Source organism: Brachyistius frenatus, unplaced genomic scaffold (assembly GCF_029030835.1).
Source record: "Brachyistius frenatus isolate BFR_SWC_R1_liver_20210118 unplaced genomic scaffold, ASM2903083v1 Contig_70, whole genome shotgun sequence".
In the NCBI taxonomy this organism is placed as follows: domain Eukaryota; kingdom Metazoa; phylum Chordata; class Actinopteri; family Embiotocidae; genus Brachyistius; species Brachyistius frenatus.
Genome location: NW_027210669.1, coordinates 1,822,374 through 1,839,882, shown reverse-complemented (window position 1 = coordinate 1,839,882; position 17,509 = coordinate 1,822,374). Strand labels below are relative to the sequence as shown.

Sequence of the window (17,509 nt, the reverse complement as noted above, 5' to 3'; positions counted from 1 at the left end):
CTTATTCAATAAAAGGAGAACAGCTTGCAGCTTGGAGGACAGAAACTAGGGCCAAACTGAAACTATGCATGAATTTCTGCATTATTTGTTGACTTATTGGAACACCGGAGGGAGCCAACAAAGCTGCACTGTTAATTGTGTTTTTCTTTCCCCCCGACACTCCCTTAACAAAGTGCCACTACGAGTGCCGCGCTGGAGAGCCGTGACGGGTGGTGGCGGTGGGGACCAAAAACAACCTGACGGCATTATCAAATTTCCCATTAAGCTGCCCCCCAAAATGGCCGCCAAGTCCACAACCAAGTAATGACATCTAATAAGGGGTCTGGAGCCGAGAACGTCGCCTTAGGAGCACGTTGTGGATCTCCACGGCTTATTTATTTATTTTTTTCGGGAAAAGCGTCACAGAGCGGAGAGCCTGTTCTCCAAGTGCACTCGAAGAAGTGCCTCGGAGGAGAGGACTATTTTACATGCGGATTAGCATATCACCGTCATCAGACAGCGATACGCGGCCTTGATAGACCGTCTGTCTTTGATGCCTTCCCAGGCCTTATCCCTTTCACCTATCTTCTGCAAGGCGCTCACACACACACTGATCCAGCCCCCTTTTACAGCTGCTCAGATAGGGCAAGATTGGCTTGTAAGATCTTGCGCGCTTGCCTGTGTCACTTCCTCTAAAAGTGGATCATATGCCTTTGAAAGTACATGCAAAATATCTCCACCGGCACGCGTCGGCATGCAAACACGCCTTTTGATCGCGCTCCTTAAGTGAGCCCGCGTCTACCTTCAAACCGCCGGTCGGCACATTCGAGGCACCTTAATCTTTTGAATGCTCGCACACAAAGCCGCGCAGATGTGCACACGTTCAGCGCTTCCAACACAATCCCCCTGAAAAAGCTGCGTCGCAGAACTGCTGCATTTTGCATTCCTACATCTGACAAAATGAGCGCTGTCGGCTGGAAGTGAGGCACCGCCTCCCCCCTCCGACCCCCACCCTCCCCCTCTCCTGTCTTTCAAATGCTATTAAAATTTTTTGTTATGTTTTCCACTTTGGCCCCCCGGTGAAAATAACACATGGGGATTGTCTGGGCACGAGCCAAACACGCATAAATTTCAATATTAATTTGGTCGGCACTTCGGCAGCAGCGGCGGCGGCGGCAGCGGCAGCAGCAGCAGCAGCAGCAGCAGCAGCAACCTCCTAATCTCCCACCGCATATCTTCATTATCTGAAAGTGTGCTTTCATCTTAATTCCATTTTCATCCATCAAACGTCAGGGAGGTTTGACCTTGCGTGATCTCCACAAAGATAGCGAGTTGGGGAAAGGAGCGGGGTGAGAGTGACATAGAAGGAAGATAGTGGGAGCGAGGGAAGTTTAGAGATAAGGAGTTGAGATGATGAACGAGGATGGAGGGATGGGGAACATGACACAGAAGGAATGTGTGTGTGGGAGGAGGGGAGAAATACTTTCCACGTTATAAGGTCTTTTCAATGCGTGTGTGTGAAACTATTCCGTTACTGATAACACTGCTTAACACACGCACACATTTTAAAAGTAAGTTTGGACTTATTTTAGGTGTAACAACTGCCTGGTTTATGAATAATTAACACACAGTGTCACTAAAAAAAAAAAAAAACTAAAACATGCCTGATGGAAAACTTCCAAGAAAAGATCCGAATTCATCCTGAAAAGTACTAAAAAGTTTCAGTTTGTGCGGCAAAGAAAAGTCAGCGTCTCCCGGTGTGATCCTTGTGTATCTCTTTCTGCCCTCCGTTATTCATTCCTTCCCTCGTTCGTTCGCTCACTCGATCGCCTTGGGCTTTTCCCGTCATCCTTCATCCTCTCCCTTCACTCCATCGGTTTATTTATCCTGACATTGGACTGTAATTACTCATTTGTAGTAATTATTTGTCTCATAATTGTCATATGCTTCTGTTGTCAGGAACAGGTGGTGGATGGGACCTGTAAGGGAAGTGTGTGCCTGTGTGTGTGTGTGTGTGTGTGTGTGTGTGTGTGTGTGTGTGTGTGTGTGTGTGTGTGTGTGTGTGTGTGTGTGTGTGTGTGTAATATCATATGATCAGGATGTAAAGTTAACATGATCGAGGCCAAAAACAACGCCACCTGGTGGCAGTATACCGATGACAAGGGGAGTGTCGGTGTCGAAAAGATGATACAAGGACACACAGGAGTTATACACACGCACACACGCACACGCACACACGCACACACGCACGCGCAAACACACACACGAGGCGATACACGGTACTTATCCCACATGAATGATACATGCCTGCATGATCATACTCAAATAGAACGCCTCATTAGCGGATAAGCTGGATATGCTCTCTAACCTCCCCCAATCTATCTCCTCTCTCCCGCCTGTCTGGATGGCGGCCCTGATCCCCTAAATGCAGGTTATCTGTCATCAGTGACTCAGGATGGTAAATAAAGAATCATTTATCAGCCTTATTAAAGCCTCTGCACTCTCTTTCTCTCCTTCTTATCTCCGTCTTTTTCTTTCTTTATCCGTCTCTCCACAGTCTGTCTATCCCTTTTGATCATATCGCTGCTTTTTTTTTTTTTTTTTTCCTTCTTCTCTTTTCCTGACATTCATTTCTCGAGCATTCGCTTATGAATCTTTCATCTGCGCTCATGCGAGACAGGTTGGGAAGTTAAGCTCCGATGATGCCATCTCATGCTTTCTGCTGACACCCAGACCTGTGTCACAACAGGCTGACGTTAGCGCCCCCCCCCCCTCCTCACACCCCCGGGCTCACCACGAGCTGACAGGAGTGGGCCGTTGGTCAGACACAGTGCTGCCAGTGCGGTGACAGATCCCCACCTAGATCCCCAACACACACACACACACACACACACACACACACACACACACACACACACACACACACACACACACACACACATGAATATTGACTTCGACAAGAGGCACTTGCCCACCTGAGTGCGTAGGCAGGGATTTCTGCTTGACGCTCACACGCACGCGCTCGCTGAATGACATGCCATTCAGCCGTCAGGGTACAAACCCAGAACTGAAGTAGACGAAACAAAAAAAAAACCCGAGGAAACGCGATCTCGGGATTTGCAGGCAGACTCCATGTAAGCAACACCGGGGTCAGGGTTTGGTTGGCACTCGTCGCTGGTGTCTGCCAGCGCTCGGCGGCGGCTCTAACATGGCGACACGAGAGAAGGTCTCGTCCATTTCTAATGAGAGGCTGTAAACTGATTCGGGATTGACAGCGGCGGAAAATCCGCAAAGAAATTCACCAAAGCATAAATGGAGATAGATTAGTTTTAGAGTTGACGATGACAAAGCTCTCCCCTCTATGAATTATGAGGCTTTCATGTTTCCTTTTCTGAAGTCCTCTTTTTTTTCTAGCCTCATGCTAGAAGTTACATGACACCGAGCTTTGCTATCACAGTGTCTTGTGGAGCAGCAGCACAATCCTACAAAGGGGTGTTATTTGTCAGCTTGAAGCTAATCCACTGCCAGTCACCCCCCCCCCCCCCCAAATCCATCTCGGCCCCCCAACTCGACAAATGGCAAAAAAACAACAACCCGACCACGACAATAAAAGTCCTTCTCCTTTGGCATTCAGAGCAGGTCAGGGGTTGGACTAAGCTTCTGAAGATGTTCACACGCATCCCCCCAGAATAGTATCTCTGTTACACCAGTGGCCTAATCCGCCACTTGAAGAGCAATTAAAAGTTTAGCCCAGACTTTAAGAAAGTAACCATGTGTGATCTTCTTTTTTCCTTCTTCTTCTTCTTCTTCTTCTTCTTCCTGTGGGCCTGTCTCTCCGGCTGCGTGCACGGGGTGAATGCTAATGGCAAAGCGCTGGCTGTGGCACTCGTCCAAAGGCATTCCCAACACACGGGGGGGGGGATAGTTAAAGTGGGGTGGAGGGAGTGGATGGAAGGATCATCAAATCCTCATTTACTTATTATCTATTTGTCTTCCTTCCTTCCCTCATCTCCTTCCTTTTTATCCTCTTTCCAACTCAAGCATCTTTTTTTTTTTCCAATCCAAAGTGGTTCCCAAAGCACAAGCTGTGAGAATCGATCCCCACAGAGTTCCTCGGGAGGACATTTCGTGCCTTGCAACAACTTCTTTTTTTTTCTTTTTTCTTCTTCATGGCACAACCCCAGGCATAGAACGACGTAGCAGCATTGGGGAGTTTGTGTTTTGGGTTTCCTGCTGTCTCTTTGAATTTGTTAAATAGTTTTGTCTTACTGGACACAAGTATTTTCTTCTGCCAAACGAGTGCAATAAAGGGTCAGGAAGGACTCGGGAGAACGCCGGCAGACGAGCGCTGGAGGACATTCAATTGATCGCCATTCTGTCAGACCATAAAATGGCCACATGGTAAAAAAAAACAACTACTTTCACGATTTCAAAGATCGACAAGAGAGCGCTAATGGCATCATCAACGCTTAACGAGACTGCGTGTCGCGTCGCCCGTAACGTCTGCACCTCCCGCAGTAAAACTATTTTTAAAAGGTGTTTAAAAATGTTATTATCAAGCTCGGTGCCCGTGTGTGTTGTGTGACCTCACAGCTCGCTGACATCATTTCAAACGAGAGATTGACATTCAAATCTATCGACCTCGTCTAAATATCTACCACCGCCTCTCTTTCTTTTATTTTATTGTGTGCACAGGAGCCAGCAGCTGGATGCCCTTGTAAGACTGGGAGCTGAATTTTTTTTTTTTTTTAAACTCAGCAGACCAGAAAAAGAAGAAAAGAAAAACACTCTGCATCTTTGTTGACTTTGAAGATAATGTTGGAAAATTCAGACGGCGAACTCGCAAGAGCCTCTTTTATCACACCTCTGTTTTTCTTTTCTTTTCTCCTGGAGTCTTTGGTGTCCTCTGGAAATGTTAGCGCGTTGGTTTTTTTTCTCCTCCTCTTCGTCCTGTCTTTTTTTTATAATTTATTTTTTTTTCCCGTGAAAGAGTGACCCGGGAGGGAACGTGTGCGGAGGAGTGAGGTTTGAAGGAGACGTTGAAGAGGAGCGCTGGAGCTTGACAGGGGCCAAAGCTATCAGTCAGGCTAGAACACGATACCTGAGCCTCCGCAGGCGGTCGCCCTAACAAAGCTGCAGCCAACTCCTCCGCCGACATTCCCACAATTTACTCGGCCCGAACCGGGAAAAAAAAAAAAAAATCCCTTTTTGAAATTCCCCGGTCATTCACGTGACCCCCGTCCACACAGGCCTGCTTGTCTTCGACTGCAACACCATCAGCGCTCTGTTCTGCAACACGGTAATTAAGTACAACCGAGCGGCACCCAAATACAACCCGAATCCACCTCCATCGGATTCCAATTGATTTCCAGTCGGTTCACCTCGAGGGCATTCGTCTCATTTATCACTTCAACATCCGTGGATCTGGTGATCTCTGCAGCTCGCAGCGCTGGAACCGCACCGAGTTTCACCTGCATGTGAGCCGACGCAGGTTTTAGATCCCTGCAAGTATTGTTGTTTGGTGTTTTCTGCGCGTCTCCGGTGGCGTATCACAGGTCACTGTCTGGATACCCATTAAATATGAAACATGGCTTCTTAATTACAGGCTGGCCCTTTTGGCAATCGCTTCCGTACTCCTGTGTCATCTCACTCTCTCACTAAGCCTCACCCCTCCCCCTGACCCCCCTCTTCTCAACTGGCCTCTTTATCTTCCTTTCCATCTCGCTATACTCAAACTTCCTCCTCCGCATCCCCCGTTTCTCCTGGTTGACTGCAATAAGACACTGGTCCTGCAGTTTGTGTTTGCTCCCCTCGCCCCGAGTCCGACCGAGCCACAATTACTTCCTGTGGTTCTCGGTAGAGGGTCACTGCCGTCCGCCAAAGGTATTTACGGCTGAAATTACACACACCGTTTTGGTTTTTTTTCCGGCCGGACCTAACTTCACATCGTTTCATTATCCCTCGCTCCGTCCAGACGCTCTTTGCGGAAAAGGTGGGCCGAATTATAAAAGCCAGACGTCCAGAACGAGTCGCAGCCGAGCGTAAACACAGTCGCCATTGTGTGTTTCTGTGCATGTGCTGTATCACATTGGCATTAATGAGTAATGTCTGGCATGCCGAAGGAGAGATGAGTGGGGATCTTGTTAACGGGAGCTCTTTTTTTTTTTAAGGGAAAATACTTGGCATTAAAGCCGCTGCAGAACGTAAACGGTGTCATTGTTCTACAAAGGCAGAGAAAGCAATGTGTAACCCATTTAAGGTTCGCTTCTAGATAAAAGTAGACGTAAGGCTCAAACAGAGTGCTGCTGACAGCGGGCCTGACGTTTTGTTTAGGGGGAGGAGGAGGAGGAAATGAAAATCAAATCCAAGAGGTCACACATTATTGACATGAGTGGCACGGTCCTGTTTTTATTGGCTCCGTGCTGCGTTGAGTCGGGGCAGCCCATGTGTTTTCCCTTTAGCATCCAGGAAATAGGCCGGGCCAGCGGCTCCCAGTCCAACCTGTGGCTTGTTTGCATTGTTCCTCTTGTGGCGGATGACGGATTTGCTCAATCACCCGTAGCTGTCGCAGCTGGATTTCAATCACGGGGGCACACCCCAAAGAGGCCCTCCGCTGTCGGGGCCCTAAAAAGAAAAGAAGTGGCTCCCAGCATCTGGCAAAAATAAAGCAGACTGGTGCCGAGTTGTAATGAAAGCCATGCATTAAAAAGCTCGGCCACTCACCGGCAGGACACAGCAGGAGGTTTATGCACGTAGTTTACAAGTGTGTAAGTGTTATTTTAGCCCAAGGTTACAAAAAAATTAAATAAAAATCCATCACGTAACAGCACGTCAATAAATTCTCTCATAAGTATTTTATTTCGAAATGATGTGGCTGTCGTGACATCTCGTGTTTGTGTGTGTGTGTGCTCGTGTTCCCGGCTCACTCGCTCGCTGCAGAAAATTGATTGGCGGCCGAGTGGACCGGGGGAGTGGGAGGGGGGGGGGGTAGAGGAACCGGCATCCAAAGGGCATGTATGAAGTCAGGCTGAACAACCCGTGCGGTCTGAAAATGTCCGCTGCCTGCTGAGAGGGGGGGTCAACTCGCTGCCATGTGACAGCATGGTTCGGGCTCTTTCACAGTAACAACCGCGGCCTGTTTTTTTAATTTCTCCATGTTAAATCTCCCTTTTTGCGCTGCGGTATCTTTGGGGCAGCGAAGCCCCAGTTTGTGAACCGTGATTCTGCGTGTGCGCGAGTCACATAATTGTTCATTTCTGCCTGTGGTTTGGACGAGCGATGAGTCCTCCCTCTGAACACTGAGGAGAAAGAGAGCTTGTGACGACCAGAAAGCCGTATTGAGATTTTACACGACATGTCGGGACAGTTCGACACACCTCTACACGCACGCACAAATGTAGCGTGAAAAGTGACAGAGAAAGAATGAGTTTTTTTTTATTTTATTCATTTATTTAAAAGACGGCGAATGAAGGGAGCGAAGGTTGCTGTGCAGACGGTGGTTGCTGCAGATTCTAATCCAAAGCCTCCGGCGATCTCTGCATGAACTCCATTTCTGGTCTGCAAACAAATTAGCTTTTTTTTTTTTTCTTTTTTTTATCACACCTCCTCTCTCTTCTATCTCGCTCTCCCTCCAGTGAAAATAAGTGGGGAAATTCAGGTGAATAAAATCTATTTTGTTCATTTAACAATTTTTTCTTCCCGTCAGCTTCTCTCTCCCAAACTAAATTTTCCCTCGGTGTGCGCAGGCTCGAGTGTTTCTTTTCTTTGCCGCGGCCTCGCCAGCAATTCATTATGCAACACTAGTTTAATTTATATAATTAGAAAACCACGTTTCCCAAGCAGTACGGCACTCCTCTAAATCTGATCCAGACAAAGTACTGTACTTTCTTTTTTCTTTGCTTTTTTAGCCCCACACACGCTGTGGGACTTGTTAACATTCACCTCACACTAAATAAGAGTTTGGGAGAAATAGAGTAAAACTAAGCAAACAAACAAACAAACAAAAACAAACATAAAAACCACAATTTAATATCTTAACATCTCTTCAAGTGTTATTACACTTATAGTGAGCAGTTCTCCTTCTGGGCCCCCAGTTTTAATTATGCAACAAATGTTTGACTATCCAAGTGAAATTCACATGAATATTTATATCAATTCATTTGTTGAGTGTTGATTGTAATTACATGGAAACATGATTTATTGCCAAGATTGCTGTGTTAGCCAGCCAGCCAGAGAAAGAGAAGCGGGCAGAAATATATAAATAAATGCAAATTGACACACACACACACACTAATACACAAACACACAGAGAAAAAAGGAAGCCTATTTTTTCCCAGTGGCTTGTGGGAAAATGTCATTATCAGCCAGAGACTCTTACACAGCGTGTGCCTGGCAGAGTTACAGAAGTCCTACCAGGAAGTGTAAGTACAAAGACGTCCACATTATCAAGGTGACCTGTCAATACTTCGTTGAGAATGTGCTATAAATCTGTGTTAGTCTTTTCCTGAAGATGTAGACATACGTCCGTCTCTCCAGTGCAATAACTAACACAAATTCGAGCAATCTCTGAAATATTTGCGGAAGCAATTTGGCGAAAATCCACAATACAATTCCTTGACTGAGGTTCAGCTGAAAGTGTTTCAGCATAGACAACTTTCAAAGTAGTTTTTTCTAAACAAAACTCGCTTTATCGACAAAAATAACTACTCATTGACAGTCGGCACGGCGCTGCCACCTCTCCGTTCATCATTAGTTTTATACACACTTAGAGTTGTAGGAGACGGCATTTTGTTTTCATTCGTACAGCACATGGTGAGTGAAAAATAAGTAAACAGCATCCAAAGCCGTTGAGCTCCACGCTTCTCATATTCAATGAAAAAATAAAAGAAAGATTATGACTAAAGTATGTCTGGGATGTGCAGCACACTTACTATTAAAGGAAGAGATTACATGTGACTTTTTCAGAAAAGAAACAAAAAAAATTGCAATATTTTTTTCTCGACTTGCAATTTTTTTCTAATTTCTGCATTTTACCACAAAAAAACGAATATTTTTTTGAGAAAAATCCGCCGTAAAATCAAACATTTTTGATCGCAACAGTCACAAAAGGACTTCAGGACAGATCCGTGTTGGAAAGTGCAGTTAGTGATGGCTGATAAAAGGTATCGGGTGAGGGAAGTGGAGGGAAAGACGTAAAGAGAAGATTTTTGAGTAATGGGCCTCAGTCCCGTGTAATGTTCTCATGAAGGAATGAGGAAACCAAGAGGACGGAGGGAGGAGGGGGACGAAAGCAGAGGAGGACATGAGAAAGTCATGAAGTCCGGCGAGTTGCGAAAAGAGAAGACGCGGCGGCAGAAAACGCCGGCGAGCTCCGCCGGTGTTTGTGTCTAATTAATGAATGGCATTAGCCATTTGTTATGCCATTTATTCTGGTAATGACCAAGCCTGGTCCTTTCATTCCTCGCCTCACGCTCATTCTGCCTCTTTTCATTCCTCCTCTCTGCCATTACCTTTGTACGGCGCTCAGACGGTGGATTGAGAGATACGGAGAGAAGAAAGGGAAACCGGCTGAGACAGCGAGAGAGAGATCTCGGCTTTAATGACATGCTCTGTTACTGCTTAACGCGGGACACTGTTCAATAATGTGTCGGAGCAGACGACACATATTGACGGCGTGGACCCACGGCTCATCCAGGAAACCTTGTTTTTATTTTGTGCGTACGTGGTCGCGAGTCGGCGAGCCAATCGGAGCGCACTCGTCTTTCGCTCTCTGATGTCAATGTGGACCTCCTGCGGAGGCCCAACGCTTGTTTATTTGCCCACTAAAAAGAGGACAAGGTGAAGAAGTGAATGCGGCTGGGTGCATTCTTCCCTCTTTAGCTGTTATTTAACACACAGGTTCAGCAAGCAGCCGTGTCTGCCGGGTCCCCCGGGCCTCAATTGTGCTTGTGAAAGACTCCCTTTGTAGGCTACCGCCGCCTCCGTGTCCCGATTACAAGGCTTTCATATTGAACGTTTTCAGGGTGAAAGAAAGGCGGGATCGTCAAAAAAAAAAAAAAAAAAAAGCAGCTCTCCGTTTGTTGTGATAGAGGAGATGAGGTGAACGAGGGTCTGCAAGGGGACATAAACTGTTAGCTCGGATGTTTATATTAGCTGTTAGCACCGTTAGTTGTGTCCATAAAAACAAATCTAGCGAGCCAGCCTGTAACGCCACTGAAGCGTGTAATACACCCGTCAGACCACCAGAGCGGCGCTTTGCCTCGACTCTGTGTGAAAAGTCCACGAAACGATCGACCGGCTGTCGAAGAAGGAAGTTGTGTGACAGAGAAAGGTCGAAGGTAGTTCGATGGATCAAACGCAGGACTTTCATCCGGGAAGAAATCATATCCAAACCTTAACAAAGCCGGTTTTTTTCCTGAAGCTCCTTGTTTTTCACGCCTAGCCGAGGCAAAACGTGACATTGACACGGTAACCCGTAGTGGACTGATGGGTGTGTTTCACGCTTTTGGCATGATAAAGTTTTGAACTAGCACATTTCTACTACTCCTTAGCCTTCTGACCTTTGCCCCTCCCCCCTCCCCCTTTTCTAACCTATCTCTCTACCATCCTGACCCGTATCCACCCCCTCTCCACCCCCTCCAGCGGACCCAGCTCTGTAGCTGACGTCTTAACGATAAAAAAAGAAAAGAAAAGAAAACAGTCCCTTTTATAGTGACCCCCGGCCGTTTGGTTTCTCTTGTAGCCGTTTCGCCGAGTGACCTTCTCGGTGGTGAGCCAGCCCCAGGACCCTCACCAGCAGGGATCGCTGCAGAGCTGCTACGACAGCGGCCTGGATGAGTCGGAGACACCCAGCAGCAAGAGCTCGTCGGGCCCCCGGCTGGGCGCCCTACCCCTTCCCGAGGACAGCTACGAGAGGACAACGCCGGATGGCAGTGTCGGTGAGGCAGAGCACTTGGAAAATGGTAGGGGCAAACACTGAAAGGAGATTAAGAAACCGCTAAGATACAGGAAGCACACACGCACATACTGCCTAGAGATTTTGACGTCCGATGGTGGACAGTCTCACAAAACAGAGCGCAGAAACATATACAGCTTTACCCTTTTTTTTTCCCTCAATACTCCTGTTAACCAAGAGGACATTTTCTTTGTGTGGTGTGGTGTGGCTGTCGTGATGTGGTAGATGCTGAGACTTTTATTAAAAAGCGAAAGCCCATTGACAAACATCATTTGAAGATGAGGTCTAGGATTTTACTCTAAAAACCTTGCGCCTCTGTTTCAGAAACAGTCGGCTTATTTGATCAAAGGAGCTACATGGGGGAATATGTGTAACAGACGTATTCTTTTAGATCAACACCTTTCAGGCCGTCCTGATCCTTTTAGTTTGCTGTCGTTTTATTTTTTTTTGGTACTATTTTATAATTCCCGTTGAATTTGTATTTGCCGTCGAGGTTTCAGCTTGACGGGTGATAGATTCTGTATAAGATGTCTCTATCTCGCCTTGTGTTCTTTGAGATAAAGTCAAAGCGGTGCAACTATGGGGGAGGAGGGGGGAGGGCGGCGGGGGGCCCTAATACTCCACCTGAATTGCTTAGTAGCTTCACAGCCTACTGCTGTACTGATTTGCAATGTGTGGTTTGGCTTGAGGCCTTTACGAAGGAGTTTATTTCGCTCCAATTGGGAGATGGAGATGATGTTCTGTAGGTTGTAATGCAAAAAGAGCGTAGCCTAGAGAGGGTGAGTGGGAGCCACGGAGAAAGAGACGATTGTTTCCTGCTAAAAAAGTGCTGTATCTTTTCTTGCAGAACCTTCTCACAGCTAGCCCGAGCTAGTTTCCCTTCCAAGCACCAAAAATATGTACGAGTGTGTGTGTGTGTGTGTGTGTGTGGGGGGGTATCTGGGTGTGCAGTGAGAGATGGGTGTAATGGTCCCATTCATAGTCTAGGAGTCTGAGGCGATGCTTAACAAGGAGTAGCTGTCTTGAGAGTGCTAAGCCTAAGTGCAGAGGCTTCCCCACTGCAGCTTAGGATAAGGGTATTCAAATGGATTAAAGATTCACATCCTCTCTTTTTTTAGATAGAGTTGTTTTGGGAGAGGATGTCTTATCCGATGCAAGATCGATGTAGTCGAATGTAAGGTAGCGCCTCCACGAGGTATAGACTGGACAACAACAAAAAATGGCTTTACCTTCACTGACTATCTGAGAGGGCTTAAGGGCAGTTTTGGGTTTTGTACTGACCCTTCGACAGCAAAGTCGTGCAAACCAGCCGGGCGGGAACACCGGAGTCCACGGTGAACTTTCTCAAATTTGAGCCTTAATGCAGATTAAAAGGGATTTGAAACACTTTGATTTGAGCCGATAGGGCTACCTTGTGGATATTTAAAAAATAAATTAAAAAAAAAATCTCCTTTTTCAGACAATAGCTACCCATCTACTGGCCAAATTAGACTTTAAAATCAAAAAGGGGCTCACTTCAATTCAGTTTCTGCTTAAAGTAATTGAACAGGGACAGTCAAAGGCACAATCAGCCTGTCAATCAAATCCCGCTTTCATAATAAAAAGCGGTATAAATAGTGGAAAATGAATCCAAAAAACTGAATATTGAAAAACCCAGTCAGCTCATATATCATAAAATATATTACTATTTGAAATATTTTTACACTTCTGGTATCATGATTCCCAACCATTTTATTTTTTTCCGTTTCACCTCGGAGGGCATGTGTTGCTAATTCCACAGTTTCCCGAGGAGCGCCGGCGAAAAGTACACCGAAGCTTTTAGAGGATATTTGTTGGAGAACAGAGTCAAGGTCAATTCATGAATCAGTCTCCATCTAAGAGAAACAACATGTTCTGCTGCTGCTCGCTATCTTTAGCGAGATCGGCCGAACCGGGGTGTGTGTGTGTGTGTGTGTGTGTGTGTGTGTGTGTGTGTGTGTGTGTGTGTGTGTGTGTGTGTGTGTGTGTGTGTGTGTGTGTGTGTGTGTGTGTGTGTGTGTGTGTGTGCTAGTAAGGTTTAGAGTACGGGTGTGAGTGTAATAATTTTGGCTTGTTTTGTTCGACATCGTTTTAAAAAAATCAGCCTAAAAAAAAAATAATAATAAAAAAAAAAAAACATTTTTGCAGCACATTTATACGAACGTTACAGTTTGAGGCTGCGAGGGGAAACCGTGCGGACTCAGCAGGGTGGCCTCAGGTCTGAAGGACTCTTATTAGTCCCGTGAATCAACCCGAGGAAAATAAAGGATCTCGACGTTTCCAGTTAAAGCGTCCTTGAGGAAGCTGCTGAGCTCCCTGCTCGCTCACTTATGTGAGGTCACTCTGGATGAGGGCACGAGCTAAATACCTAAGTGTAAAGTAAAATGCAATCATCTGAGGTGAGGGCAAATATTGGCAAACTGCTTCGGCCTCTTGAGGGGGAAGCTAACTATAGTCATTAGCACCCCCCTCCTTCGTGTCATAGCCGGAGCTCAAAAACAAAGAAATAAAATAGCAGCGCTATATTCTCTGTGATATTCAGAAACTGAGGGAAGTTATGAGGAAAGAGGGAGAACAAAAAGTCAGCAGATGGCTGACGGCGGCGCTCAGTGCTGACATGGGCGTCGTTAGCAACATGTAGCGGCGGACATTTACGTGTGTTACTGCTGCACAGATTTGAGGTTCAAGTTTTTGTAATTTTTTTTACCTCACTCGTCCTGCAGAGGTGGGTTAGAGGGGAGGGGGTGGGGGGGGGGGTAGGGGCGTAGTGGCTCCACATATATATGTGTGTGTGACAGCGATGATGGTTGGGGGGTTTAGAAACCTAAGTATCAGTTTGAAAACCTTGAATCTGAGGGTTTTGATTTTTGTTATTGATCGCTTCCTGCCGGGGTGAAACGCAGACCAAATGTCCTTATTCTGATTCCCTGCTTTTTTTTATTTTTCCCAGCTCTGATTTAACCCGTCGTCAATCGATGTTCGCAACATCGTGCACCAACAATCACCCTCCGCTGCAGCTGCTCCCGCTCGCCTCCCACCCAATCCGCCTCCTTCCTTTCTCTTTCCACCCTGCACAGATGTGCTGAGGGAACATGCTGCTTTCTTTTTTCTTTTCTTTTTTCCTTTTGCCTCATCTCCTTCGTCAAGGTCGGGTTTCAGACTTTATTATTTTCTGTTGGGTAACTTCTTTCCTTGGGGAATGTCAACAATAATAATAAAAACAGAGAACGCAACCTCTCCATCCAGGACAGATTCTTCCAGAAACAACTAAAATAAAAAAACAGGGAGTGCCGCGGTCACCGTGGGACGATCAGCACCTCCTCGACCTGGTCCGGACCGCACACGCTAGTCTCCGAGTTTGTTTCCAGCCGAGTGAAAGACGGTCGAAAAGCAGCGGACAAAAGAATTACATTTGTAGGTTTCATTTCCTTTTTAAGAACACAAACGACATTATTTCTACTCTAATTCTCGAGGAGCGCTGAGCTCCGTGTAGCGCTCTACCGTGTGCCCCCCCCCCCCCCCCGCCCCCTCCCGCCTCCCTCTGTATGTTTCATGAAGTCTTGATCTTTTTGATGCACAGCTGGTTCGCTCACTTATTCATAAGCTTACGCTGGTGCTCATCAGATATTCATAAACGCTGAGTGTTTGGAGTCAAACACCCGATTAGACCATTATCGATGTCAAAAGCGGCCGTCCAGATGTTAACGGTGTCGTCGGCGGGTCCGAGACTTGAGGTTCGATTATTGATCTCCACAACGGCAAAGGAGAGGGAGGGGGAGGGGGGGGGGGGGTTAAGTTTTCTTACCGTGTTAGTTCTAGTAAACCTAAAAAAATAACACGCTTTCCACACGTCGCCCTTTTCATGATGAGCGAGGTTGTCTGAGGTGTGAAACCTGCTGAATCGGAGACGCTGAAGATGCGATGCCGTGTTTCAGCGCTCGTTGCTGCGGGGTCACGCTGCCGAGGGTCGCTCCTGTTTTTATCCAGAGCAACAATCATTATCGAGTGCTGACATTTTTTTTTTTTTCTTCCATATTGCGAGGTTTCATTCCCTCCCCTTATGATGATCTCCGGGAGACGCGTTAGTTTACTGAACTTTTTATCGACCGCTATATCACAGCGAGCCTCTCGGAGACGCCGGATCTCGTCCGTGTGCCGGCTGCAAAGACAGATGAATAGTGCAACTTTATTGTAGCCTCTAAGAGAGTAATAGCATGTCCTACTGGCAACCAACGTTAGCATGCCTCCCACGTTTCCTTTCTGCTTTGGCTGCCAGACAACCACCAACAACCCCCCTCAGAGCACACACACACACACACACACACACACACACACACACACACACACACACACACACACACACACACACACACACACACACACACAGAGAGAGAAGCCAGACTCTATCTCTCTGCTGTCTCTCCTGCTGAGAAATCTTGGGGTACCACCCTCGGATTACAAACATCATCATTTAGTGTTGGCCGGCCGCTCCGATAGAGTCGGACAGACAAGTTGCGCGTCGCAGCAGTTATCAGTCAGGTGGTCGGCGAATACACACACACACACACACACACACACACACACACACACACACCCTTCTGCAAACAAACAAACTCGCACCAAAAACAACACGCACGTTAAGCAACGACACACATGCTCAGTCACATAAAAACAAATTAAATGATCTCTCGCCATCTTTCGCACATATTCACGCACTCTTCAATCAGCCCAACGAGCCACTGAATCATTTTCCAGCCCCGTGAAGCACCTCACTAGATCACTCCACTCTTGTTGTTTCTCTCTTTCCGAAGCGTTGCCCGTTGGAATGCTTCTTAGCCTGGTTAATAATGTGTATGTATGTGTGTGTGTGTGTGTGTGTGTGTGTGTGTGTGTGTGTGTGTGTGTGTGTGTGTGTGTGTGTACGTCATTAGGCAAGCCCAATTGTAAGGCCAGATGGCAAAGCGAGTTTGTTTAATTAAAACCATTCATATTTCAAGAGCTGAGCGGCAGCAGCAGCGCTGGTCTTAGGTCTGATTTCCCTCAACTTGGTGGAGGGATGTGTGTGTGTGTGTGTGTGTGTGTGTGTGTGTGTGTGTGTGTGTGTGTGTGTGTGTGTGTGTGTGTGTGTGTGTGTGTGTGTGTGTGTGTGTGTGCCCTCGCGTTATCAATCAGCATGTTGCACACAGACCTCCCCCCCTCCCACCCCGACCCACGACCCTCCCATTTCGTATTTCCCCAAGGTCACGTGTGTGCAGCTAGGATCTTAAAAAAACAAAAAAACACACTCCCGACAATTAATCTGAAAATTTAAATGAGGACAGAAATTAAAGAAATGATAATCAGTTAAACATCTAAAACAAACCGACAAAAACAAAAACAAAAAGTCTATAAAGGTTTTGTGTGTTTGTACATTTGTGCAGCAGGGTTGGTATTCGCCGGGCGCCTGCAGTCGTGTCTCTCATTCATTCCCATCTGTCCCTTATCCCTCAACCCCCCCCTCGTATTTCTTTTTGTGATATCCTCAGGCAAGGCGACAGCGAGGGAGATAGCAAGAACAAGAGAACCTGGTGAGATGATGTGAGAGAAAGCACTGAGGGGAACGCCAGAGAAAAAAAAAGAAAAGAAAAACCGACAGTAAATGAGTAACACGCTGAATCGAGAGCCCAGAAATGGATCGAAAAGGATGGGGAGGTTGGAGAGAGAGAGGCGGAGAGGGAGGGGAAGTTAATAGAAAACAGGAAGAGAGATTGGAGAATGAGAAACAGAAGGAAGAGGAGGAAAAAAAAAAAAAAGAAAGTGAGGGATGGAGGTTACATGCATGGAGAAGTTGCCAGCAGGGAGTGGCGGTTGACAGAGAGATGATTGATCACTGCTCAGCTGAAGCAGGCAGGTATTCAAATCACACCCCCGGTGTCCCATCCTCCTCCGTGTGTCTCCTCTTCACACCACGTGGACGGTAACCCCCCCCCCCCCCTCCCCCTCCTCCCACGCAGGTCTGTCCTCCAGAAAAACACGCCGCCCAGACAGAATCCCAACTTCAGGAAAACCTGTTTTTAAAATGAAGTGCCAGAAAAGAATCTGTTCCTTTTTATTTATTTATTTTTTAAAGGAGCTGTTCAAGCAAAATAAAAAGTGTAAAACGAGACCTGCTCTCATTCACTTCTATCGGTATAGCTCACCGCGTGGGGAGTTTGGGGTTTTTTGAGATGCATTAACCAAATAGAAGTGCTTTTAATTTGAGCCTGAGGTGCTCACAACGCTGAAAAATATTAAGCGGCGTCTACAGATTACTTCAGATAATCCGCAGACTTCACTCAGGGCATTTTTAATCATCTAACATAGAAGAAGTCTCATTATGTAAAGCTGTTGTTCCCAACCTTTGGCTTGGGGACTTGGGTCATAAGATTGATCTGAGTGGGTCACGGGTGAATTACATGTACATTTACATTTTTTTTTTGCAAAACAAAGTAAATTAAGTCAAACTTAGTTGTTACTGGATGTTTCTGAATTCAGCCGTAGGTGTGACTATGAGTGTGAATGGCTTTCTTTCTGTCTCCC

The 17,509-nt window shown here is 46.5% G+C and overlaps 1 protein-coding gene across 6 annotated transcripts in view; it reads left to right on the top strand.

The window, feature by feature from the left end:
* pcdh7b (protocadherin 7b) overlaps positions 1-17,509 on the top strand; it is a 110,713-nt gene that overhangs the window by 40,895 nt on the left and 52,309 nt on the right. For 2 of the 6 annotated variants that reach the window (XM_069707671.1, XM_069707675.1), the window contains exon 2: positions 10,721-10,916. The exons of 2 other annotated variants lie outside the window; for them this stretch is intronic. In XM_069707671.1, coding sequence (XP_069563772.1) covers positions 10,721-10,916 — 196 coding nt within the window. Of the gene's footprint in view, positions 1-10,720; positions 10,941-17,509 lie in introns of all 6 variants that reach the window. 2 more of the 6 variants (XM_069707670.1, XM_069707674.1) reach the window with 1 other exon arrangement.